We start from the raw sequence: 23,789 nt of genomic DNA on the forward strand, positions 1-23,789 counted from the left end.
CTGTCGTAAAAGCTGTACTTCAGTGGAGTAAAGTGTCAATTTGTGTTTTGGCCCACAATGAGAAAGAGCCACAAGATCTGTGATTTAGTCAGCGAAGTAAACAGATATTTGTGGCATCTGTGTCATTCAGTGGAGGTGGACACACTTAGACTCACAACATTGCTAATAAGTGATGGAAGTAAACAGAGGGATGGAGGGGGAATAAAAGGAGTGACTCACGGTAAGCACCTTTATCAGAGCTGGACGCTTGCACGATGATAGCTGTAACAGCTTAACGCCCTCTTACAAGCTCACATCACAAATGACAGCCTGCAGGGTGTTGTCCCAGGCTGCCAGCTGAGGGAAATGAGAACCGGCTTGGTGCAAAGTCCACTTTGTGACATTTACAGCTAGGAGAGTGAGCGTATACAAAGTCAGAGACACAAAGGTGCCACTTTCAGCTTCTAAGAATAATCGTTACCATGTTGTTCAGGTAAAAAGTCATAATATGGCCTTCATAATTTGACTTTTTATTACAAATACATTTCTTGCAGTTTAAAGAAGCTAAAAGAAATAAAAAGACACCTAAAATTTTTAAAGCCAAAACTCGTTCACAGATCACTTTCTGAGGTTTTTTTGGAAACACGAATCATACCAGAGTAACCTTTATCGTAACCTCTGAGGACAGCGCAGGGATTACAGTAATTTGAGCGTTAAAGAGAAAAGGATGGTACTCAGAGTAGAAAAACAGGTTTTAAGGTGCTTTTAACTCAGCGATGATCACTGACATAACAGGGAGTGTTGTAATGACAACAGAATAAAAGGAAGCAGAGGCCCTGATGAACAGGTTTGTCCCTTTTAAAAACAAACCTTTATTGAAACCACACCAAAATTCTTTTTTGAAAAAAATCATGTACCATGTAAATAAACAAACAAACAAAAAAGAATAGAAAAACAAACAAACACAGACATTCACTATATTTTTGCCATCACTGAGACTGAGTAGAAATAAAGTGGAAACTAGAGACTGTAAAGTAAACAATGATAAATGCTGCACCGATACTGAAACAAGCAGGAGAAACTGAAAAGCTTTCAGTGGCACAAAGAGAGCTGTTGATGATCCTGTACGGTTTAACAGTAAGCCAAAAGGCACACAGGTGGAATACTGGAGATAAAAACGACAGACCACGCTACATGACACAAAATGCTATTTGTACACACTACGCTTTAGATTTCATCCCGTCCTCTGCACGTTTTATGAACCCTGACAATACTTCCTTCACACGAGGACCAAAAATCTAAATTGGTCTCCTAATTTACAACACATCTGGCTGAGATGATCCTGTTTTGATGCCATTTACTCCCTGAATTATATCATTTCCTATACCCATGATTAAAAAAATGTTCCTTTGATTTAATATATGTGGATGTCTATTATTATTCTTTCGTGTCATTCTAAATATATCAGCTGCAACGTTTAAAGAAAAAAAAAAAAATACAGAATGAATCCCTGGCACACTCAGTAACAAAAGATATCATCTCCTCTCCTTTCCCCTCCTGACACTGAAGATGGAGGAAGCCGACATGTGATAGTCAGCATTCTCACGTCACTGGAGCAGAAGGAGCCCGAGAGGATCTTTAATAAAACAGATGCATCCCTGCAGCCTGGTAGTTAAATCAAGTGCCCGAGACTCTTATATGGACAAGGTGATACAATCTCCTGAAGGAGGTCGTTTCGGACTGGATTTAGCTAACAGGCTAGCAACTTTGCACTTATAAATAAGATGTGAGGAGAGGGTTGGAAACCGTCATCATGACATTTTGCCAATCTGTATCTTCTTCCAGGCCTCAGAAGCAGTGAAAATACAGGAGTCGATGATCCCCGCGACTGTGAACGTCCCTCCGACGATGGCACAAATCTACAAAAAAAAGAAAGAAAATGAAAAAACGATCCTGTCAGGCTTCATATTTCAGAGCTTTGATGTCTTCTTCTTAAGTCTCAATATCAGCTGGGCCTAATCCTATTTATCAAAACAATGCTCTGCGCCAACGCCACGGAATTTATAGGAATCCAACAAAAAGCCCTGCTGTAGGCTGACTCACAATCTTGAGCCGTGACTCATGATCACATTAAAAACACAGTCATCTCCTACCCATGCCTTAAGTCATGATAAACCTAAACAACACACAAGACGAATAATGGTGTAGCTCATCAGGCAGGCTGCCAACTCAAGCCTGACCGCATTATCAGTCAACAGGAAACTTTCTGATGAGGTGCTACAGGCTACGCCAAAATTCCACCGATGACAAAGGGAGTTGAGGAAGACAAAGGGAGTTCAGTGAGTTAGGAAATGGTCATTAAGTTTCATACCAACAACACGAAAGCTTCATTCAGAAGATGGTTAGACTTTGGTTAGCACAAAAACTAGAAAAAGGAGGGAACGGCTAGCCAGGCTTTGATCAGAGATCAACCCAGCAGCATTATTCTTAACCATGTTAGCAAACATTTGAACGGCTTATTTTCTATCTGTTACTGGGCAGTGAAGATGTTCAATCACAAAGCTGAGATATTTAGCTAAAATGCACGAATTTGTCTCCTCATTTCCCTTCCTTAAGAACAGCTTCTTGACCGCTACCCTTACACTGAGATCAAATTTTAATTCAACTTTAGCGAACAGCAGATGAATCAACTGAAGGGCCAGATGCATCTCTCAGGTCAATTTCTTCAGAACATGCCTGACACGTCTTCTGCTATCATCTATTTCTACAGTTTTCTCATTTTTTTTAAGTCTCCAGCTCTTTGGGAATCACTTTGTTGTTGCGCAAATCCTATTTTATGCCACACGGCATAAAAACTGTTATCTTTGACATTTTTCATAGACTTAACTAAAGAAACTGGAATAAAGGTGCTTTTGTGATAAAAACAAAGTGCCTAAAGATACGATTTAAAATATGTTATTTGCCGAGTTGTCTGTTATGTGTAAACACAACACTAGTTCATTCACTGAGTCAGGTGCCTTTTCTATCCTTGAATGATTCATAGGTGGCATAACAAACAAACAGAAAAGGTCACGTACACGACTGAAAATGAGTGAAAAAGCAGCCAAAGTCCAGAGAAAAACTGTGAAAGACTTTCAGAAAAGCTGGAAAATTATTACTTAAGCCCTTTAAAAACAATTCAAGAATATCTGGCTCATTGAAAGCAAAATATAATGAAATAAGGTGTGGTTCAAGACTTTTGCACAGGATAGTAAAAAGTTGATCTTTGGACTTGAACTTGAAAGACCTGCAATTCAAATAAAAGCGGCTTTTGTAAACAGCTTTGGGGCCGCGGGCTTTGTGTTTACTCACTGTTGTGATGAAGCGGTAGAGGGGCTGTCTCCGCTCCGTGTACTTCACTGTGATCGGACTGAGATCGTACCTGAACCAGATCGCTGGGATAATTCTTCCCGTGTGGCTGTAAGCAACATATTCCTGTGTGTGGGGGGGGGAAAAAAAAAAAAAAAAAGATTACAAGTGAGGAACTTAATCCCATTACGTTTATAAAATAAATCGGCACATATTCTCATCTACAGCGGTGGCAGTGGTGTTTGTGAGTCACTACAGAATCAGTTTCGGAATAAGTCACTCCACAGTCATAAATGATTCAATAAAAATGAATCTCAGCTGAATATTATTCCAATGAAGCAATCTCGAGGAGGCTACAATGTAAATTGAATTATTGTTACGAGCTGACAACGTTATCAGGCGGTATATATAAATCCATTTCTCCAAAATCAGTGCTGCAGTAACTGCCCGACACAATAATGTTGACCACATTAAACACATTTAACACAACGCAGAAGAATGTCGCAGTCCAAGCTCGGATGCGGGCCTCAGCTGGACCACTATTTACGCTTTGGAAATTAGGTTTTGGAAATATTTTGCTCAGGCCCTTATTGTCCCTTCTTCACAGCTGACCTGCAGTGTTATTATTCCACACTCCACTCCCAGCTGTCTTCCTACACAGTTCCAGGAAGTGTTTTTTCTTTTTTTCCTTTATGGTTTGTTGACATCTTGAGAGTTTTTCCAGTCACTAGGATTGAGCTTTCACTTTCAGATGAGTGCAATGTTAACACGAGCTATACGTGCTCCGGCCGTATGCCGACATGGACGCGCTGCCTCTATGATGAGAAAAGGTCATCAGCTAATGAGTGCAGGGATGCGGTACCTTATTGGCTACTGTGTACTGATAAGAGAACCTCTGTCTGCCTGAGAGGTCTTCATACACTGTTGGTACAATCTTCAATATGTAGTCATGTGAAGCAAGAGCTGCAAGAGACATAACATTAATTAAATAAGACAAACAAAGCATCTTCAGTATTCAAGATGAATGCTGTCTTTGTAAAACAAGTTCCCATGTAGTTCTGTCCAGTGAGTGTCTTGTGACATTACATCATCCTAAGCTACATTGCCAAAGGTATTCACTCACCTACCAACCATTGAATTCAGGTGTTCCAATCACTCCCACAGTCATAGTTGTATAAAATCAATCACCTTTAATGCTCTACAAACATATTTTAAAAATCGGTCGCTCAGTGAATTCAAGTGTGGTACCTTGATAGGATGTTGCCTTTGCAATAGGTCCAATCGTGAAATTCCCTCACTACTAAATAGTCCAGAGTCAGCTGTTAGTGGTATTATAACAAAGCGGAAGTCATAAGCAATCAACCATGAAGCACCTTGTAAGGTCGCCAACTTTCTGCAGAGTCAATCGCTACAAACCCCCAAACTTCATGTGGACTTCAGATTAGCTCAACAGCAGTGTGTAGGGAGCTTCATAGAATGGGTTTGCATGGCAAAGAAACCACATGAAAGTCTTACATCACCAAGCTCAATGCAAAGCATTGGATGCAGTAATGTAAAGCACGTCACCACTGGACTCTAGAGCAGTGAAGACTTGTTTTCTGGAGTGACGACTCTGGCAATCTGATGGACGAGTCTGGGTTTTTGTGCCAGGAGAACAGTACTTGTCTGACAGCACCATGCCAAGCGTAAAGTCTAATGAAGAGGGGATTATGGCTCGGGGTTGTTTTTCAGTAGTTGGGCTCAGCCCCTAAAGTTCTATTAAGAACTAAGGGCCCCTTCCTGTTCCAATAAGACTGCGTATCAGTGTGCAAAACAAGGTCCATAAAGAAATGGATGAGCAAGTTTGATGTGTGAAGAACTTGACTGGCCTGCACAGAGTCCTGAACTCAATCTAACAGAACAGGATGAATTAAGAGCGGAGACTGTGAGCCAGGCCTTCTTGTCCAACATCCGTGTCTGACCTCACAAATGTGCTTCTGGTCAAAAACTCCTATAAACACACTTCTAAACTTCGTGGAAACTTCCCAGAAGATTTAAAGCTGTAAACGGTGGGGCAGCATATAAAACCCGATGGATTAAGAATATGATGACACTCAACTTCATGTGTGTGTGAAGGCAGACAAGGGAATACTTCTGGCAATATGGTGTACGTAAGCACTGTCATAAGTTGGTCATAATTATTACATTTGCTGTCTAGATACATACGATTAGATGACATCTTGTCTGCCCCTCCTAAAGCATTAAAGGCTCCTTGGACTTTCTGTACCTGTGTGACAATGAAGAGAGAAAAGATCTGTGCTAATATGGCAGTTATTCTTCTCCACTTTCTCCATCTAAAAAAAATAAATAAATAAAAAATGTGTCCCACCTGGAGCTTTTCTCCAAAGGCAAGCTTGTGGATGGTGTGGGTCATGTCAGGGCTTTGAGGCTGTGCTGTGGCACTATGTGTCGACACGTGGAAGTTTCCCGGTACCTGAACACAAATAAACACATTGAGGTGGGTTTGTGCCTAACACCACAAGCACCTGCAAGACATTTAGTTAGCTAATGAGGGAGCCTGAATGCATTTGGTTGGAAACTAAATGTTCCTTGCCTCCCAACCGCGCGTGTTTTACATATTTCCAACTACTCCCCCAAGCATGAGTGTCAATTGTTCAACTGCAGGGTTAATCACTGTAAATGCAGTGGAAAGACTGACGCACAAGATGCAGACGTGAGACAAACACAGCTTCATGGAGCCTAGATTATACGGATAGGTGTAACTAAATCCAAGAGCAGCCTCAATTTAGCGTAACTCAATTTAGACCCAAGAGGTTGGTGGGGGCAATCTCCATTTTTAACTCGAGTCCAACTCAAATATACAAACTGACATTCAATCCAAGCTTGCTTGTCAGTAAAATACAAATATCAGCCCGACCCAGTCCATCACAGTGTAACTACTGGGCACAGAAAAGCAGAGTTTTGCAATTTCCTGAAGGGAAGCAGTAGTATAAGTGATTCACACAGCATGTATGGATTAGGCTTCTCGCACTCTCAGGTGAGATCTTACTTTGTTGATGCTGAACTCTCCCTCAAAGCGACAACCATCACCCTGGTTGAGGGGAATCTTCATGGAGTTCTCTATGTGACCGACCTCGTGGCGTCCCATCTCATCTTGGATGTCCAAACCCACCACTGAAAGCAAAGAAACAAACTCAGACGAGTGCGAGGACGATCGGCCAATAAATCGTTTCGTTAAACAACAGAAAGGAATCAACAAAAAGAAAAAAAACAAACAAACAAAAAAAAAAAAAAAAAAACATTGACAGTTTTTCTGAGACTTGTTTTAGTGATTACTTTAATCTCTAAGATATCCGGAAAACAATGATGAACTCAAGTGATTTTTTTTAACTCTATAACAAATATTTGCCTATTTTATTGATGAGTTTCAGCAAAAATCAGCAATCTGGGAGCATCACCACCTTCTGGTTAAATATGAGCAGCTGTTTGTTGTTGCTGTTTTATTTATTTTATTTTGAAAAACCAAACAAGCACTTTTTATTCAAAAAGAAAAAGAGAATATCTGATTATCACTGCACAAAGTGACCCACAGAGTAAACACACAATCAGACCATTTACGATACCCAATCACCCCCGTCTCCCCGTGTCGGTGTTTTTCCATCTAGACTTCACCCCTTTCTTTTAGGCGGCGGTGGCACACATTGGCAGTGGCCTATTTTCAGAGCCTGCCTGCATTTTATGTCACCCACGAGTGCACAGAGAGAGAGAGAGGGATGTCTGCTTGATCTGTGCTAAAAACCTCCACATGCCGTCTGTCTGACCTTTGACATTCAAGACGGGATTCTCCCCCCTCTCCATCTCTATCCAGATCTCAAAATACAGTGCATAAATATAAGTGACGTGTGTGTGTGTGTGTGTGTGTGTGTGCGCGCCAGTGAGAGATGGTTGTTTCTCCTTTTTAAGACATTTCGGACTGGAAGCAGGTTGAAAGAAAGTGGAGGTTAGTATAAGGTTATTTACACGCGGATGTGCTTTTCCATGAAGTCACAAATCAAGGCGGGGCAACCGGTAAAGGTCACCGAAGAGAGATGATGTTTAACTCTGGAGCAGCAGAGCAGATAAACACTAAAACCAGGGGATGGAAATGTCAGGTTTTCCATGAGGAAAGAGCCTCTTCCTTGAAGTAAATTTGCAGCGGATGACAAGCTCTTTGGAAAATTGACTTGTGTAGAATATTAACTCGTGAGGAGAGGAACATTTCTGCTCATTACGTGCAGCTGCACTGTGTGGTCAAACCGACGTGTTTGAGCTGGTATTTAAATGGGACCCAAACTTGAGGGGGGAAGGGAAAGGGCTTCAATTTTGCAATTAAACAAAACGACCTATACATACAATCATCAAGAGCTTTCATTAGTAACGGCAGGGGGACGGCCTTTGTTTAGGCATGCCATGAGTGAGTGAGCTCGTCTGAACACATGGCCAGCAGCTGTGTGTCTGCGTGCCAAAGCCTCTATCGCACAAATCTGGACTTAATTTTCACACAAGCAAGTTATAAGCTTTTCCATTTTTGGATATCGCCCGAGCTGAATCGATGTGTGAGTTTTCTGCGCTGTCCCGAGACCTGCCGGTGTATTTGTGCAAGCGATTTGTCATTTGGCATAGTTTTAGAGGAGGGGCTGGGGGAAGGCACGAGGAGCACAAAAGTGACCTAGTACCCTTCAATCGCACGTTACACAGACATCTGAGCGCAGGGTACGAGCCAGTAGAGGCGACTTAATGTGAAACACAGATCACATCTGTGTGGCAGCACGAGATTCAACAGGAGATACAGAGGATGCTCTCGTCTTATCTATGAGCATGCCAGACCAAAACTGCCAATGCAGTATTGTGAAATGTTCTAAAGCATGCCTCATTTCTTTACATTTTGCTAGGAAAATGGAAAATAGATGCAGCAGGTTACTGAAACATATATGGAAATACAGTATTATATGGCAAAAACAGTTCTAATGAGGTGGGAAGTCAATATTTAGTAAGGCCCCCATTCATTCACACAGCCTGAACTCTCTTAGACAGATCGTCTAATAGTTCTCTTTTTTGGATGTTTCTACCTTTTGTTCTGTTCTCTGTCAAAATGATCCCACGCTGCTTCAAAAATGCTGAAGTCCAGGCTCTGTGGTGGGCAATCCTTGACTGAAGCTGTTTCATTGTGTTTTTTTCTTTCCACCTACACCTTTACTGCACCGACAGTGTGTTTGGGATCACTGACATGCTGAAATATAAAGCTGTTGCCAAACAACACTTTGCAGATGATACTGTATAGTAAATCAAAATCTTATGAGACTTTTCTGCATTTATAATTCCATCAATTTTCACAATATCCTCAAAATAATTCAAATTTGGATTCATCACTCTATAAGACTCGTTGCCATTGATTTTCAGTCCAATTCTTGTGCAATTTGGTATACCTCAGGCTTTTCTCCCTCTTTATCATCATTAATAATGGCTTCTTGAGAGCACACCCTTTCACCGAGCCCGTTGAAGTTTCAGTGAAGAGTAAATGGATCAACTGAAGGTCCAGACGCATGCTGTGTCAGGTCTTTGATGCTGATTAACCGCTATTTTTAAAGCTAAAAATTTAAGTTTCTGTTATGCCTGGACACAAAATAGCTGATTTGTCCCTTGAATTGTTAAATTGTGCCTTTTCTATACTTGAATGATTCATAGGTCAGCGCTAAGTGGTTTTAAAAAAAAAAAAATCATATGAACTAATAAAGAACTGAGGGCTTGCTCAAGACATTTGCACATCACTGTAGTTTTGAGAGTCTGTTTCTTTATCTAAGGGATAGTTTATCCTTTGCTAATATGACAGGTTAAATGACAGGGCACACAGTAAGCATGAGTCAGATAAAGGGGAAAACAAACTGTTAAAAGAGGCCTTACAAAGTGTGGAAGAAAAAATACAGAAACAGAAGATGTAATGCAAAGAAATAGATATTTGTATATATGTATATACTCACAATCACAGTGTAAGTTTGGCAAACTGATGTTTAAACTCACTTCTATCTTCCCACCACTGTCTTTATCGGGATCATCCACATACAGTTCATTTACACTGCAATGGATGGAGAAAAGAAAAAAAAGGTTAGAAATGGTTAGAACAGAAAATCAACTTTTAATTTAAAGAAATGTGGTATTTTCATTAGAAAAAGACACTTTTCTCCCTCGACGTCATGCTATTGTGCGCCACTTTAATAGTAGGGGACTCATCTTCTGCCAAATTGCAAGGAGAGAGCATTTGTGTATCTCTGCCGGTGTAATTTCCTTTCTGTCACACCCTTACCAAGTCATTGCTTATTACACATTGCCAAGAGGCTGACGCATGCACAAAGCCAATTTCCTGTCACAAATTTGACTCCATTCATTGGTTACAACACTGGCTGGGCAGAATACATCATAATGAGGGCATTGACATTCATAATTAAGTCCCTGTTTGTGCCTGCGTGGTAACCAGGGAACTGTGCGTTTCAGCCGGAGGATATTACAGACGAGCGGCAGTACCTACATTTCAGTGGCTATGAATCCCGTCAGCTCAGACAGGAAGAGGAAGAGTATGAAGACACAGCAGAGGATGGAAACTGTGGGCAAAGAGGAAGAAAGTCAGAATGAAGACACTGTTCAAACCTAGGTCACTGGTGATGTCTCATATATCACTTCTTTCACATAGAAGTTACACAAGCTTTACACAGAATGATGCAAGTCAAATGATCTGGACTGACTGGGTCTTAAGGAACGGCTGACGTAAGCTATTGGTATTAATGAAATCACAGCAGCTAAAAAAAATAAATCCCTAAATAGCAGTTTTACTGACAGTGTTAGCCCTCCCATTATGTTGTTTTTTCTTTCTTTTAAAGAACCTCCTACAGTAATTACACATTAAATACCAGCACAGCAGGCGGCCATTACAGCATTTCTTCTTTGAGAGAGGTGATCTCATGCTACGCCTTAGTAAGCCCTACAAACAACATTTTAGGCTTCCTTAAACTCACACACTGACAGTCACCCAGACCAAAAATGGCTTCCACAAAAGAGGCTGAGCAGACACCAAAGTAGGAAAAATTAACTTTAACTGTTCAGTGTCTTTGTGCCGACATAAAGCCTAAGCTTAAAAACACACTAAAGGAGAAGCAGCCAGGTCGTCCGCTTCCCTCCATGTGCCAAACTAATCAGCCGAAGAGTCAAATAAAAGAGTGGCCATGTGTTTACTAAGATAAATGTGGAAGGAACTGATCTGTGTCTGTGGTCTATCTGGTATGGTGAGAGCCTTGGTTAGAAAGCTCTCGCTCAGCAGGTGAGGCATGTTTACGTGGCAACCGTCTCCTAGGTTCGCACAGTCACGTGACCTTGTGGTTTAGCAGGGCGTCACAGGCGGACCTGCGGCTAGAGGAAGCTTTACATAAGGTAATATTTAACCAACAAACAAGGGAGTGTCACTGTGACACATAGATTACGAATTCAGGTTCATTAAAAAACTTGTACAGTAAGTTTTCCCTGCCTTCAAAGGATGCAATATAGGACGATGATTACTAAAGATGAGTGATTTTTAATAGTCTCACAATGGAAATACTGACACCCCGAAATGATTTACAAAGACATGACATGACTGTCTTCTATTTACGCTCCAGCTTATCCGGACAGCTCGGACATTCTTTGGACTGTGACACAAAGGAATCGGCTACAATAACACCATGAATCAGTCACTGACATTTGAAACTAACCCTATTTATGTAATCAGATGTGGCTTTTTTGTTACATCTTTGTTCCTTCTAAGGCTCATTTTCCCCACATAGCACAGGCAAATTTGATTTTTTATTTTATTTTTTTCCACATCAGCCCGGGCAAAAAAACCCACACAAATACTAAGAGAGAAAAATCTGACAAACAAGAGACTGTTACATTAAATCCAAACCATGAGTAGTTCCAGAAACCACAGTGGCCAAACAGAGCTTTTGTTTAGGGTAAACTGAGCCCTGCAGAATGTGCCCTGGGGCAACAAAAGCAGATGAGGGTCAAATATTTGGCCTTTTGTGAAAAGGCAGGCTCTGATTCTTTTTTGCCACCGTGGCCTGAATGTTATTCGGCCTGCTGTGGATGAAGCATTAACAGGTTTCTAATATCCCAATCCAACCAGTGGCGTCATCCCTAGACAGCGGATGGAGACAGGAAGGGAGTTAACTGAGTGCAGGAAAAACTTATATCCATTTCCTCTTGGGTGGAAACGTTAGTGTATAACTTTAGTAACTTCTTTCTGCTGTCCATACAGAAAATTATTTTTCTCTGCCTTAAAAGGGTCCAATACTGAAATAACACTTTTAGTTTATCCACTGTGTCATGAGTTTTCCTACTATGTGTCTTTGTCAGCTGACTAATGAATACGACTGCTGCCAAAAATGTGTCATCAGAGCTCTTGTCTTCTATCAAGCAGTGAATAATCAATATAGCCCCTGATTACACAATGACTTATTGATGACAAGTAGGAAAACTCATGACCTGACAGGAAAAAGCAGTCAGATTTCCACTGAGGACTCCTGAGGTGCCAGTGACTATGAGACAGCATGATTATTAGCATTTTTGTCATACCAGATGTGCTAAAACAGGTACTGCTCCAAGCTGTTTGCTTTTTACATAAGAGCATACCTCTGTGCTGACAAAAGGGAAGTACTTGAATCACAATTACTTGTCATCGTTTTCCTAAACATCTGCCTCCCAGAGCAGGGACTGGCATCTGATTCTATTTACTTTTTATGTTCAAGCTGAAGAAGAAGGTTACAGACTGTGAAGCCCTGCTAGGACTCAAATGTCATTTTGAGTTAAGAATGAGGCGGTTTAAAGACATCAGAGTAATCAAAATAAAGTACTGTGCAACAGTCTCGAGTCACCGTTAATTTCTTTGTATTTTAACTCCAAGGAGCCAGACTTTATTGTAAGAGAACAATAGTTCCTCAGGCTTTCTGAAGGTCTTTCTATGCTTTTCACTGGACATTGGCTGCACATTTGTCACATATTTTCAGTCTACTTCTCGCACCCGACCGTTTGGAGAGAGGTACAACAGTGAGTGTCTCGTTAGAATTACTGCACCCACTTTCCATGCAAAATATAAAGCAATGTGTGGTGGATTCAGAGCTTTGTACAGTGCTCTATGTTAAAAAAAAATACAAAGTCCATTATGCCTCCAAAAACAAACTTTGGATTAAAGTGTGTGTGTGTTTTGACTAGCTGGTGTATTGTATGCCAGAGCTAGAATGTAATTAGCATAAAGATGGGCTAGCTATAGATGAAAGTTTTTTTTATTTTTATTTCTGGTTGATTCAGTCTGGTTGATTAATGACAAGCAAATGTTCCTGTTAATATACTTCAATTAACTATTGCTAAAAAAGTGAATCACTAAACAGGTGAACAAGCCAAGAGGATAAATGATGCTAGGTTAGCCCTGCTTACAAAGCTTAGCTTAAAAAAATAGTTTTTAGCAGCTCTGATATTCAATAATTAGTATGTTTCTACTTTTTTTTTTTAATGTAAAGTTGAGCAAGTTCTTTTTATTATAGTGAACAAAAATAGTATGTTGTAGTTCTACTTTGTTGCATACCTTTATTTCATTTGAGATGTCTATAATTGTGAGTCAACTATAATCAAAAAGTGCTGTGTTCATTTTGCAACACCCATTCTGAACTACTAAAATATTAATACTAAAGTTACTAAAAGCTACACTGAAATTAAACACTGACATTTACACTAAAGTGAACTGATTGACTCTACTATGGAAATAAGCTGAGGCCTTTAGACTACGTCCACACTAGCCCGGATAGATTTGAAAATGGCGTTTTCTACTGAAAACACTCCGCGTCCACACTAGCGTTTTCAGTCATTTTCACAGAGTTGTGCGTCCACTTTGAAACGGCCGAAAACGCTTACGTTCCAGTCCTGCGCATGCGTGAAGCGCCAGATGATTCGGCCTGCCTCATTTCTGTCAGCCGTTTATTTACTTTCCGGCTCTTTGAAACGTCGCAGCAAAAGGTTGAGGAAAATTTTTTAAATGGACTGACAATGAGGTGAAGTTGTTGCTGCGAGTAACACAGAAGTACAAAGTAGCAAGAGCGAGTGAGAATTAAATAATTTGAAGAAAAGCTAATAGTTTTGCAATCTTCATTAGTTTTTATTTTTATTTAGTTTTGACTTCAGATTTTCAATTTTATATCAGTTTTAATTAGTTTTTACCATTTGTTTGCTAGTTTAGTTTTTATTTTTATCTTCTGCTTATCCTTGGGTATGTTGCTATTCCAGCTACCATACCCTGCACACTGGAAAGGTCGCCAGTCTGTCACAGGGCTAACACGCAGTGACAGACAACTCGCATTCCCACCTATAGGGAACCTATGGGTTATTAAAAAATAAATAAAATTAGGGCAGATGAACAACCATTGATACCAGGCAACTATAAAAGATTTATCTTGGCCCCAATGAGACTATTAACTCTTGCAGCACTGGGTCTTCGTAATTTTGGTTCAAGTGATTTGCTAAACTTTTGGAAGGCAACTGACTCACACAGTTGTGTAGATATCCCAGGCTCAATAAACATATTCACCAACGCTTCCTCTCGCTTGTGATGTTCCTGCGAATTGACCAACTAGCAGCCATTGGGTCGCTGTTGGAAGCACTGCATTAATGTTTTTTGTGGAGTTCACTTGGGATGCATCACGCTGCCTTGCCTGGGGCAAGCTTCTGTTTCTGGGGATGAGGATTGGGCGTGCTCCTTTACCTTCTCAAGGTAAGCCTGGTTAGCCTTCTTGTGCAAGCTTTTCAAGTGCACTTTAAGGTTTGTGGGATTTTTTTTTTCCCTTTAGAAATGCACCACATAATTTGTCTCATTCCATTACAAGACACTTGCTTTTATCTAAAACACAATCATATTCAAAGTAATCTGAAATTGGACTGTAGCGATTTCTCCCGACTTTTGCTGACACGATTCTGCGTGGGACGGAGCAGCAACACAGACGACTCGACTAACGTACTTGCCACCTGCTGGCATAATGAGACACAGCAAGAAAAAAAACCTGGAAACTACACTTCATTTTCACCCTAGACTATTGTATGACACGCACACATCAATGAAAACTAAACACATTTTTGCTATAAATTCAGTTAATTTTAGTTAGTTTTGTGAACACTCATTACAGTTTTAGTTCGTTTTCCTTTTTTTGCAAAGTCTTGTTTTAATTTTTATTTCCGTTAACGAAAATATTTTTTCACTTCTAGTTTTTGTTATTTCGTTAGTTTTTGTTAACGATAATAACCTTGGTACAAACTGATATTAATCTTTAATAGGGCTGTGAAAATTGAGAGCAAACAAAACAACTGCTGTATAATGCCCTCTGCTATCTTTGTTTAGTTGGTCACATGACTGCATCACATGACTAAAATGCATCATCATTTTTAGAAAGTCTACGTTTTCACTGTCCACACTGCGACGCAAACGCACAGTCTTCAAATGTATTCATTTTCAAAAAGCCGTCTCAGTGTGGATGGGAGGCTAAAACGGAGAGAAAACGAAAACGCATTAGTGTAGACGTAGCCTTAATCAGCACAAAGATAGCCCATACACACAAATCTAAGCACCTATGGCACAAACATTAACACATGCCATCTTACTTGTTCAAAATATGGTTTATCGCCTTTACACTTTGGTTTGTGTTAATTCTCACTCTAAGTCCTGCAGAGGCAGATTTTGCTACCAGCAGCCAGAGCAGTCAGAACGAGTGTTTTGGCTGATGTCAAACTACTGCAAGCAGCTGTACAGTCACGAAGGATGACCTTTTCAGTTAACTTTCACTGGAAAAAGTGATTACGTCTCACATCTTATTTTGCCACATTTTGCATCTTCCATTTATAGAAGCAAGATTCAGGAATTCCTTTCACATATGTGGAACAAAATCCCCCCCAAAAAAATTACAAAAAAATGAAAACCTTAAAGTAGATGCTCATAACTTTGGCCTGTGAGTGAAGGACTACTCACTGAAAGCTCCTGTGTATGTTGGCTGGGTGAGATCCTTTGGCACTTTCCTGTAGATATCAAATCTGAGGAGAGACAAAAAGAAATATATAGCAAATGTAAATATTATGTGCTGAAAAACGTTGCACATTCTGTACCCATCATGCCTTGCGATATTACAGAAGCGCGGTGGAATGTTAGCTTTGGACGTCCGCCGTTATATAACACATCCAGACGGCCAACCGCAACACATACAAACACACACACACACGCACTTTTACAGGGTTACAACCTCTTCCTTTGAATGTCTGCTCTGTAATTATGAACTGACCCCAACAAAGGTCTAACACATACACAAAGCCAACAAAAACACACACAGAAACATAAACACAAGTTCACCGACAACTTTAAATCATATGGTTTCATCTTCTTGGCAGTAAGTGGATATAAGAACTGCTGATTTACTCTCGGTAAAATCCTCAGTTTAACATTTTTGGATATTTCTAAAAATACCTTTCTTAAACTGCTCGTAAATCAGCGTTTAAGAGATGGGAAGATCATTTCCACCTGACACAATCGACTCTGCTTGTGAAATACTGTTCTTGCCAATTTTGGGAGCTAGAAAAAGGAAGGAGAAAAAATCTGCTACTCAACACCAAAACTATTTCGGTTCAGGACTTCTTGCGCTTGTCCTTTTTGGGCAGTGAAAAATCTTTTGGCTGACTGTGCAAACTCCTCCCACACCCCGATCTCCCCACTCAACTCTCCTTAGCAGTCTCCTACCAAAACAATCACATCTGTCTACATTTCTTCCACTTAGAGCGTCCAGAAAAATAATCACAGCTAATGCAATGCAGGGCCGGGAGGAAGTATGAGGGTGGGCTTCCTGTAATCCACCTCTGTTTCTTCTCTCGATGTTGCATAACCTCCTGCTTTAACGCCTTTGTTTTAATGTGAAGCACTCCTAGATCCCAAAACTCTCATTCAGCATTCCTCTATGTGTATATCATCACAGTATACATCCATACTAATGTAGATAGATAATGTGCACTGCCTTTCCTCACATGACAGGTGGAGCAAAATGATATACATCCCCACCATGTGAAGGCCTTGTAAGTCAAGTTCTAGTCTTTTCCACGTCTTTGGAGTTTATTCAAGTATTACTTACGCATTCTGCGGTGTAGATGGTATGAGTAGACTAAGGCTGAAGGCAGATTGTGGTCATAGTGGTATTATTTGGAACAGAGATGTTCGAGATATGTATTCAGCCACTGATAAGAACGTAAAACAACTGAGCTCATTTTATGAATATGCGAGTTGTGCAGTTTGTCAAGTTCAGCATTATGGCAGGAAAGGATCATTTTACATAAAGGAAGTTCATCTGGAATATATTTGGATTATTCTTGGTTATACAAATACAGGTTTTTTTTTTTCAGCTTAATTAGAGAAACAGTTCAGCTACATGCACATGTATTTTAGAAAATTGACCTTTTTCTGTGCATTTTTGCCTTCTGTACACATGTAAACTGAGCTTTTAAAATACTCCTTGTTGTCTTTCAGTGTCAAATGTGTGAGCCTTTACCATCTTTTTTTTTTTTTAAAGTCAGGCTTCTGATTGGCTAGCATTTCCATACAACTAGTGTTTTATCACTACTTGTGTGCTCCTGACAATGCATGACATTAGTTCTTGTATTTTCATAAGGCCTGAGATAGTTTCCATAGCATTGCTTACGTGGACAGGATTTTTTTTTTTTTTTAAACAAAAGCTATAAATTCCCCTTATAAAAACTACATGTGTATCTGTGGATCTATACATATACATAGATACACACATAGAGACAGACAGACATATACATATATACATACATATACACACACACACACCTTTGTTTTTAACAGTTGAAGGTGTTGGAAAAAAAAAAGAAAAAAGAACAATATGACATCACTATCACTGACTCCACATACAATATTGGCTCAAGTATTTCGAATTACACATCATCTGATTTTAAAAGGTGACCCATGTAACCACACTATTCACTAGTTAAAAGCAATGAGCTGCATGCAGACACGCTTCCTCGCTCACATACGTCATTTTGCTTTGACATTAAAGTAAAAACATACTGTGATCATGTCATCCTACTGGAATAACACCGCTGTTTCACAAACAGTGTCCCGCACTTCAAACCAGGGGTAGGTAAATAAAGGTCTGATTTAAGATTATACCACAAAAGGACAATAATAGACAAGGCCACAACACACAACTTTCACTTGACAGTAACCAAAATGAGTTGTGTTTACTGCCTCACAGCTAAACTATTTCCTTTTTTTTTTTTTTTTTAAGAGACTTATTGTAACATTTTTAAACAGTCCTACAATGTGTTCACTCTGAGGTGACAAAGGTTAATGAATTCATTAGTAAAATTAATATGTTCATTACACTAAACAACAGTTTAGGAGAAATGTCAGACACTAGTAAAGCTTCAACAAGTATTAAACAGTTAGCATAAATGTTAACCTGGTTGTCACACATGTTAACTTAAGCAGTTTAATGATTTGTAATTAGCTACACTAGCCGTCTGTTATCATCATCGTAGTGGCTAGCAGAAGTAATTACTGCCGGCTGACTGGATGGAATATTGAGTAGTGACAGAGCAGGTTGTGGACACATGGAAACAGGTGGGTCGCCTGCTGTGCAGAGCAGCGGGGGAACCGTAGCTGAACTGAGTAGAGAGTCCAGAGTGTGGAGAACTAATCCAAGAACATAAAGAGTGGAATCCAGAGCAGAGCAGAGCTGCAGGCTTTTCGACTTTTAAAGTAACTGGTTAAAAAGTTTCTTATTTCCTTGATCGCAGCTTCAAAATGTAGTCAGTAACTTTATTATAATAAAGTACAATTTATAAAGTTAAACCTTTTAAAGTCAGCAATTTAAAAAAATATTTAAAAGATCCAGGAGTTATTTAAATTAAAGAAAATATACTTTAAAGAAAAACATGACTATACACCTACTGAAGTGTAAAAAAAAAAAAAAGACTGACATAAACTTTCACTATATGTATTTTTAACCTGTGCGACACTGTGGTTTTATCAAACTATCTCTACTCAGAACACTTCATGAATATTTATGAGGTTCAAGGGTTCACATCTCAGTGTACCACTTACATTCGTAATTTCCTGAATTACAGTCAACACATCTCCTTCCGTCACATCTCACTGCTCAGATGTTATGTGATTAGGGAGGACATGATATACCAGCATCTAGCTGTTAACACCATGACACGAAAACACAAGCCTACTTTTCAAGGGTCTTAAATAAATAAGCCGAATCTCGGCAATGACTCACGGTGAGTCAGTAGTTTGTTCCATGTATAGCCGAGTAAACCCACATTACAGACGATCAAGGTTCTTCTTTTCACACCTTACACCACAGAATATAAGCAATACTTCTCTCTTTACGTAGGTAACCCAACTGCTGTTACGATAAAGTCATTACTGCAATTATTGAAAAAACAGGGAGAATCCATATTAAGCCTCTAAAGTGACCATGTAATAAACACAGCAGATCATCGGGTTGGCTAACACAAAATGTCCTTGTGCCAATAAATGACATAATCTAAAGGACATTAAACTTGGGCATAAAAGCCTTTCGGTGATTCACTCGTTCCTTCAGTGACGCTGTTCGGTCATCCTGAATGAGATGATCCTCATTGTTGGAAGTTGGCATTTGTGGAAGAACTTTATTACTGTTGAAATGTCAATCTACAGCAGCTGAGAAAGATACGCATTTCTAGAAAAGACCAAACCTAGAAATTTACTACCACATATTAGAAGGGGAACACAAGACCGTATATGTGTACACCATCCTGCTGCTGGGGAAAAAAAAAAAAAAAAAAAAAAACCTAGAACACCAACTGTACATTAATCCAGAGCTTAAAATAGTCCCTAACAAATACACAAGTAACTCTTTGAGGAAAGCTGTGTGTCTTTTTTTTTAAAGAAATGAAAATGTGTACATGCAATTAGGTTTTAAATTTTAAATTAGCACCTTATTATTTTTGCTCATCAGATTTATGAACATAAAGGCAGAAAAACACCAGCTTCGCACTTTAGCTTATTTGTTGTGCGCTTTGAAATAAATAACATGCACATTCCGGGAATACATCCTACTTTTGTGGATGATGCAATCTATGGTAGCCAAAAAGTGTTACACACCCTCACGCTGGTGACTAACCCTGCAGTATTTTTGAAAGGACAACACCTCGAAACAGTTACTCAAGCCTTTTCTAGCTGTTGCAATGCGGGTTTTGTATGATCGAGGCATCAAGCAAAGCATCCAACGATGAGAATCTGACCTCTTGTGACACACAGTTCATCCAGAGTGTTTTTTCTTCTGTAGTAAAATCATTCTGTCAGCACAACACAGCTGTAATCTTTGGAAAAAGATGACAGACACTGATTTCCAGTTTGACCGTGCTGTTGATCATTTTCATCAATCTGTCCGATTTTTCTGCGTTAACATTCAGCACAGCTATACAGCTATCTGAAAACTGTGATTACTTCACATTAAATAGAGCTGGAGGATTATCTGAAACATTGTCACATATGAGCCTTGTTGGTTCCTATTGACCTATCAGCAAATGACATCACATTTACTAATGGAAGCTGTGGCTCAGGACCTGGGATGGGCAATTGATTTTTCCTAGGGTCCATGTGAGAAACTGTAACTGTTGCGCTAGTAAGCCAAACTCAATTCTGCTCAATATGAACTTTCTCTCTTTATAAACTGCTACCAGTAAGAATTAATGTTACAATTAGGCCCTAAATGTGACTCCCTGGTAAGATTAACTGCACAAGCTCTGCACAAGAGACAGAGCGGGTCATCTGCTATTCGGAAGGTCATGGTAAAGTTGCGAAAACGTCCTTGGGCAAGGGAGTGAACCCCATACTCCTCCAGATGGTATAGAACAAAGCACTGTGTGAATGGGTGACTAAAGCTTGTAGTAAGGGACGATCGTGGCTCAAGAGACTGGTGGTGGTCAGAGTGTCTGGGAGCCTCGCCTCTGTCAGTGCGCCCCAGGGCAGCTGTGGCTACAATGTAGCTTGCCATCACCAGTGTGTGAATGGGTGGATGACTGAATGTAGTGTAAAGCGCTTTGGGGTCCATAGGGACTAAGTAAAGCTATATACAAATACAGGCCATTTACCATTTACAATAAAAGGCACTTTGAGTGCTCGGTTAGAACCAGTCCATACTCAAATATTGTGCTACATTAATTGTGTGTGTCAAAGATAGTGTTTTGAGAATTTTTTTTAAATTTAGATGGTAAGAAACCAACAGACAAACAACTAAAAGGCACTTGAATAAGCCCAAAATGTAACAATGCAATCCACAGGCAGGAAACATAAATATTATTAACAAGTACAAGCACTTTACAACTTAATTTGCTGTCAAAATAAAATGCATAGAAGATATTTTGTTTATGACTTTGCTAAATGTTTTTCTTCAATATAGCAGCTGCGTTGTTAAAATACTGTTAGGAAATGACTTTTGTTGGGTCTGGTGAGCAACAGGATAACTGCAAAAGTAATACATTACTTATTCAGAGCCTCTGAAGAGATACGTTTTGTATGTGTTTAATTAGTTTCCAGAACACGCTGCAGTTGAGTTTATCAGATACCATTTTAGACTCTGTATAAATGTGTGAAGTTTCATCTCTGTGAACTTAACAGTTGTGACTGTGGATATGGCAGATTTCCATTCAAAATCTAAAGGCTGGCTCAAAATGTGTTCTTACTAAATTTGTCTTGGCACTGGCAAACAGGATGAAGTGAGCATTATGCAAATGGGCAATGCAAACATCCTGTTTTTTATTCTAACTGGCCGTACTCTATTGATAGGTTTAACAGCCCTGTAGAGAAAGTGTGGCAAACAAGTTTAAGTTGCAGATTAATAGCTTGAATGGCTCTGCAATGGCTGTGTTCCGGTTTCACTGTTTATTGGTGGCTAATGACTGAATGTTTTGATGTTTGTGTACTGAACGTGCTACACAGTTTCTTTTGTAAACCAAACCAACCGTGCTGATTGTAATCGGGCTCACGTCTGGCAAAGCTGGTCGAGGACATTTGCACATGCGCAAAAAAACGAACCCACACAAAAACCCGAGCATCACTGCGGCGACTTAACGAAAAACCCGTGCATAAAAAAAATGTTTCTTTTTAAAAAAAAAAACTGAGCTCGCTCATGTCAAACGCAACACATCATTGTGATAACTTTGGCTGCCTCAGTAGCATGTGATGCTGAGCCAACTGTTAATTCATCTAGAGCTCACAGACAGCAGACCACCACCACCACTTTCCACTTCATATCCCGCCACAAAGAACCGGAAGCCCCCCGTACTCACCTCCTAACATCGAAAGTCATGATGTTTGCACGTTGGACAGGGGCGTTAAAAAGAAGAAAACTACAAACAACAGGAGACCATACTATCTTCAACGCTACCGGTTGTTCATGGGTACCGGGCTGACGTCAGCTTAGGACGCTTTGCAGAAGCTGATTGGCTAAGATGTACTTCCTGTTCACTATGATTCTTCTTCCTCCGAGTGATGCAGCCGTATTATAATGAGCCGAAACATGAATGGGAAAACGTTTTTTAAATTAAGAAATAATTAAAAATTAACATTAAGATTAACAAAAGATGAACTTGTGCAATACGATCACATTTTTAAAAATAATTTTATTGACTGAAAACTATAGTGTTTTTTTTATTTATTTAGTAACGTGAATTTTAAGAGGAAAAGGAATTATGAATTTTATGACAAAAATGGGCAATACAAACTGCTCAAAACTCAAATTTAATCCAGTATTATCCATGTGTTATGCTCTTACTCTTATTTTTCGCTTTCTTTTTTAATATGTGCAGCAAGAGAACAAAAATATTTTAAAAATGTTAAAAAAAAAAGTATGTACTACTCCAAGTCTCATTCACCTACACATTTTAAAAGTAAATATTTAGCTGACATTCACATACACCCTCACTGCAGTGATGGATGAATTGTGGGTAACTCAGGGTTCAGCATCTTGCCCAATAAAACTTTAGTTCATTCTTTGATTTTCCCAGTTGGTCTGCACTGATACTTGTGTAGCACTTTTCTGCTCATTTTCTTACAACATGCCTCAATATACAAATTCATACAAGCATTATGTCATCATGAGAACATAGCAAGCCAGGAATTAACCCACCAACCTTCTGATTAGTGGCCAACCAGCTCTACCACCTTTGCCAAATTGCCATAGAGGAAAAGGTTCTCTTCCCCTTTTTTTAAAATAATGCTAACAACTCCTTCTTACCAAGAAATGAAAATTTATAAACATAAAACTCTGCCACCTCAGTGGCTGTATCTAAGGAGGACTCTATCAGAAGGTTGGTGGATGAATCCCTACATTCTCAAAGTATCCTTATGAAAGAATCCTTGGGCAAGATCCACAACACCAAGACGCCCCCAATGCATTTGTGTGTGTGTGTGTGTGTGTGTGTGTGTGTGTGTGTGTGTGTGTGTGTGTGTGTGTGTGTGTGTGTGTGTGTGTGTGTGAATGCTGAAACAACAGCTGTATGAATGTGATTTGGTGAGTGAGACTAGGAAGTGCTTGTAGTGCTAAACTTGAGTAGAAAAGTGTTTTAAAAGTACCAGTCCATAAATTATGAATAGAAAACTATTATGCAATTGTACATATGACAGGTAAAGGTAGTTTTGAGTAACTTTTTAGGAGTCCAAACAATAGATTGTTTTAAAGAAAGGTGTTATTTAATAAAAGAACATGGGTTTTTATCATTACTGTTATTCATGTTGTTCTTACTTCTAAAAGTAAGTAAGACACTTTGCCCTTCCCCCCCCCCCCCCGCCATGGCGAGTAACTACGCACATTTGATCTGGCAGTTTTACATCAGATGCTCTTCTTGACGCAATCCAGAGAGGGTTTTATGTCTTTAGCTGGAATCAAATCAACAACCTTTACGCTTGCCAAGCAGCATGTGTTAACTACTACTTTGCTCGAGGCGTCTATGTGATATAAATCATATTGCCATTCTAATAAAACTAATAGAGGTATTACTGTGCTAACATCTAATCTCCCACGTTGACTCCAAGTACATCAGCTGTGCCTTTTGGCAAGTAAACAAAAGCCTGCACATTATCTGACCAACACAGATTACCCTTCACGTGCAAAAATGAAAAAAAGGTCACCATGAAAGAAAATCAGCTGATGTGTAGTAAAAATAGATTTTTCAAGCAAAACAGCCCTCGGCTAAGCTTTTCCAAGTCTGACAAATGAATGGAGAATATGTGAGTTTTTACAGTAACATTACTTATGAGTTTGGTTCACATCCATTGCGATCATGTACAAATTTCTAGGGGACTAAAATAA

The 23,789-nt window shown here is 39.5% G+C and overlaps 1 protein-coding gene across 2 annotated transcripts; it reads right to left on the reverse strand.

Annotated features, from left to right (window-relative positions):
- Window positions 1–819: 819 nt before the first annotated feature.
- Window positions 820–21,918, reverse strand: ergic1 (endoplasmic reticulum-golgi intermediate compartment 1). 2 transcript variants are annotated; one of them, XM_085422144.1, is made up of 10 exons: window positions 21,769–21,918; window positions 15,395–15,456; window positions 9,890–9,962; window positions 9,345–9,439; window positions 6,377–6,501; window positions 5,696–5,800; window positions 5,533–5,593; window positions 4,190–4,290; window positions 3,331–3,453; window positions 820–1,898 (listed from the first exon to the last, which is right to left on the reverse strand). In XM_085422144.1, exons 1-10 carry the CDS (start codon window positions 21,786–21,788, stop codon window positions 1,791–1,793), a joined length of 873 nt encoding a protein of 290 aa, XP_085278270.1. In that variant the 5' UTR covers window positions 21,789–21,918; the 3' UTR covers window positions 820–1,790. The 2 variants fall into 2 exon arrangements, with proteins under 2 accessions (XP_085278270.1, XP_085278281.1); XM_085422155.1 differs by lacking the exon at window positions 4,190–4,290.
- Between the last annotated feature and the right edge of the window lie 1,871 nt (window positions 21,919–23,789).

The sequence above is a fragment of the Rhamphochromis longiceps genome, linkage group LG2 (genome assembly GCF_057381845.1).
Source record: "Rhamphochromis longiceps isolate RC_006_pf linkage group LG2, R_longiceps_female_GT1.1, whole genome shotgun sequence".
NCBI lineage: Eukaryota > Metazoa > Chordata > Actinopteri > Cichliformes > Cichlidae > Rhamphochromis > Rhamphochromis longiceps.

Coding starts and splice junctions, on each gene's coding strand:
- ergic1 (XM_085422144.1), bottom strand. CDS start 21,788: ATGACTTTCGATGTTAGGAG. Junction 6,502..9,344: donor GCCAAACTTACACTGTGATT/GTGAGTATATAC, acceptor CTTTGCTTTCAG/TGGTGGGTTTGGACATCCAA. Junction 3,454..4,189: donor AGTACACAGTAGCCAATAAG/GTACCGCATCCC, acceptor CCCCACACACAG/GAATATGTTGCTTACAGCCA.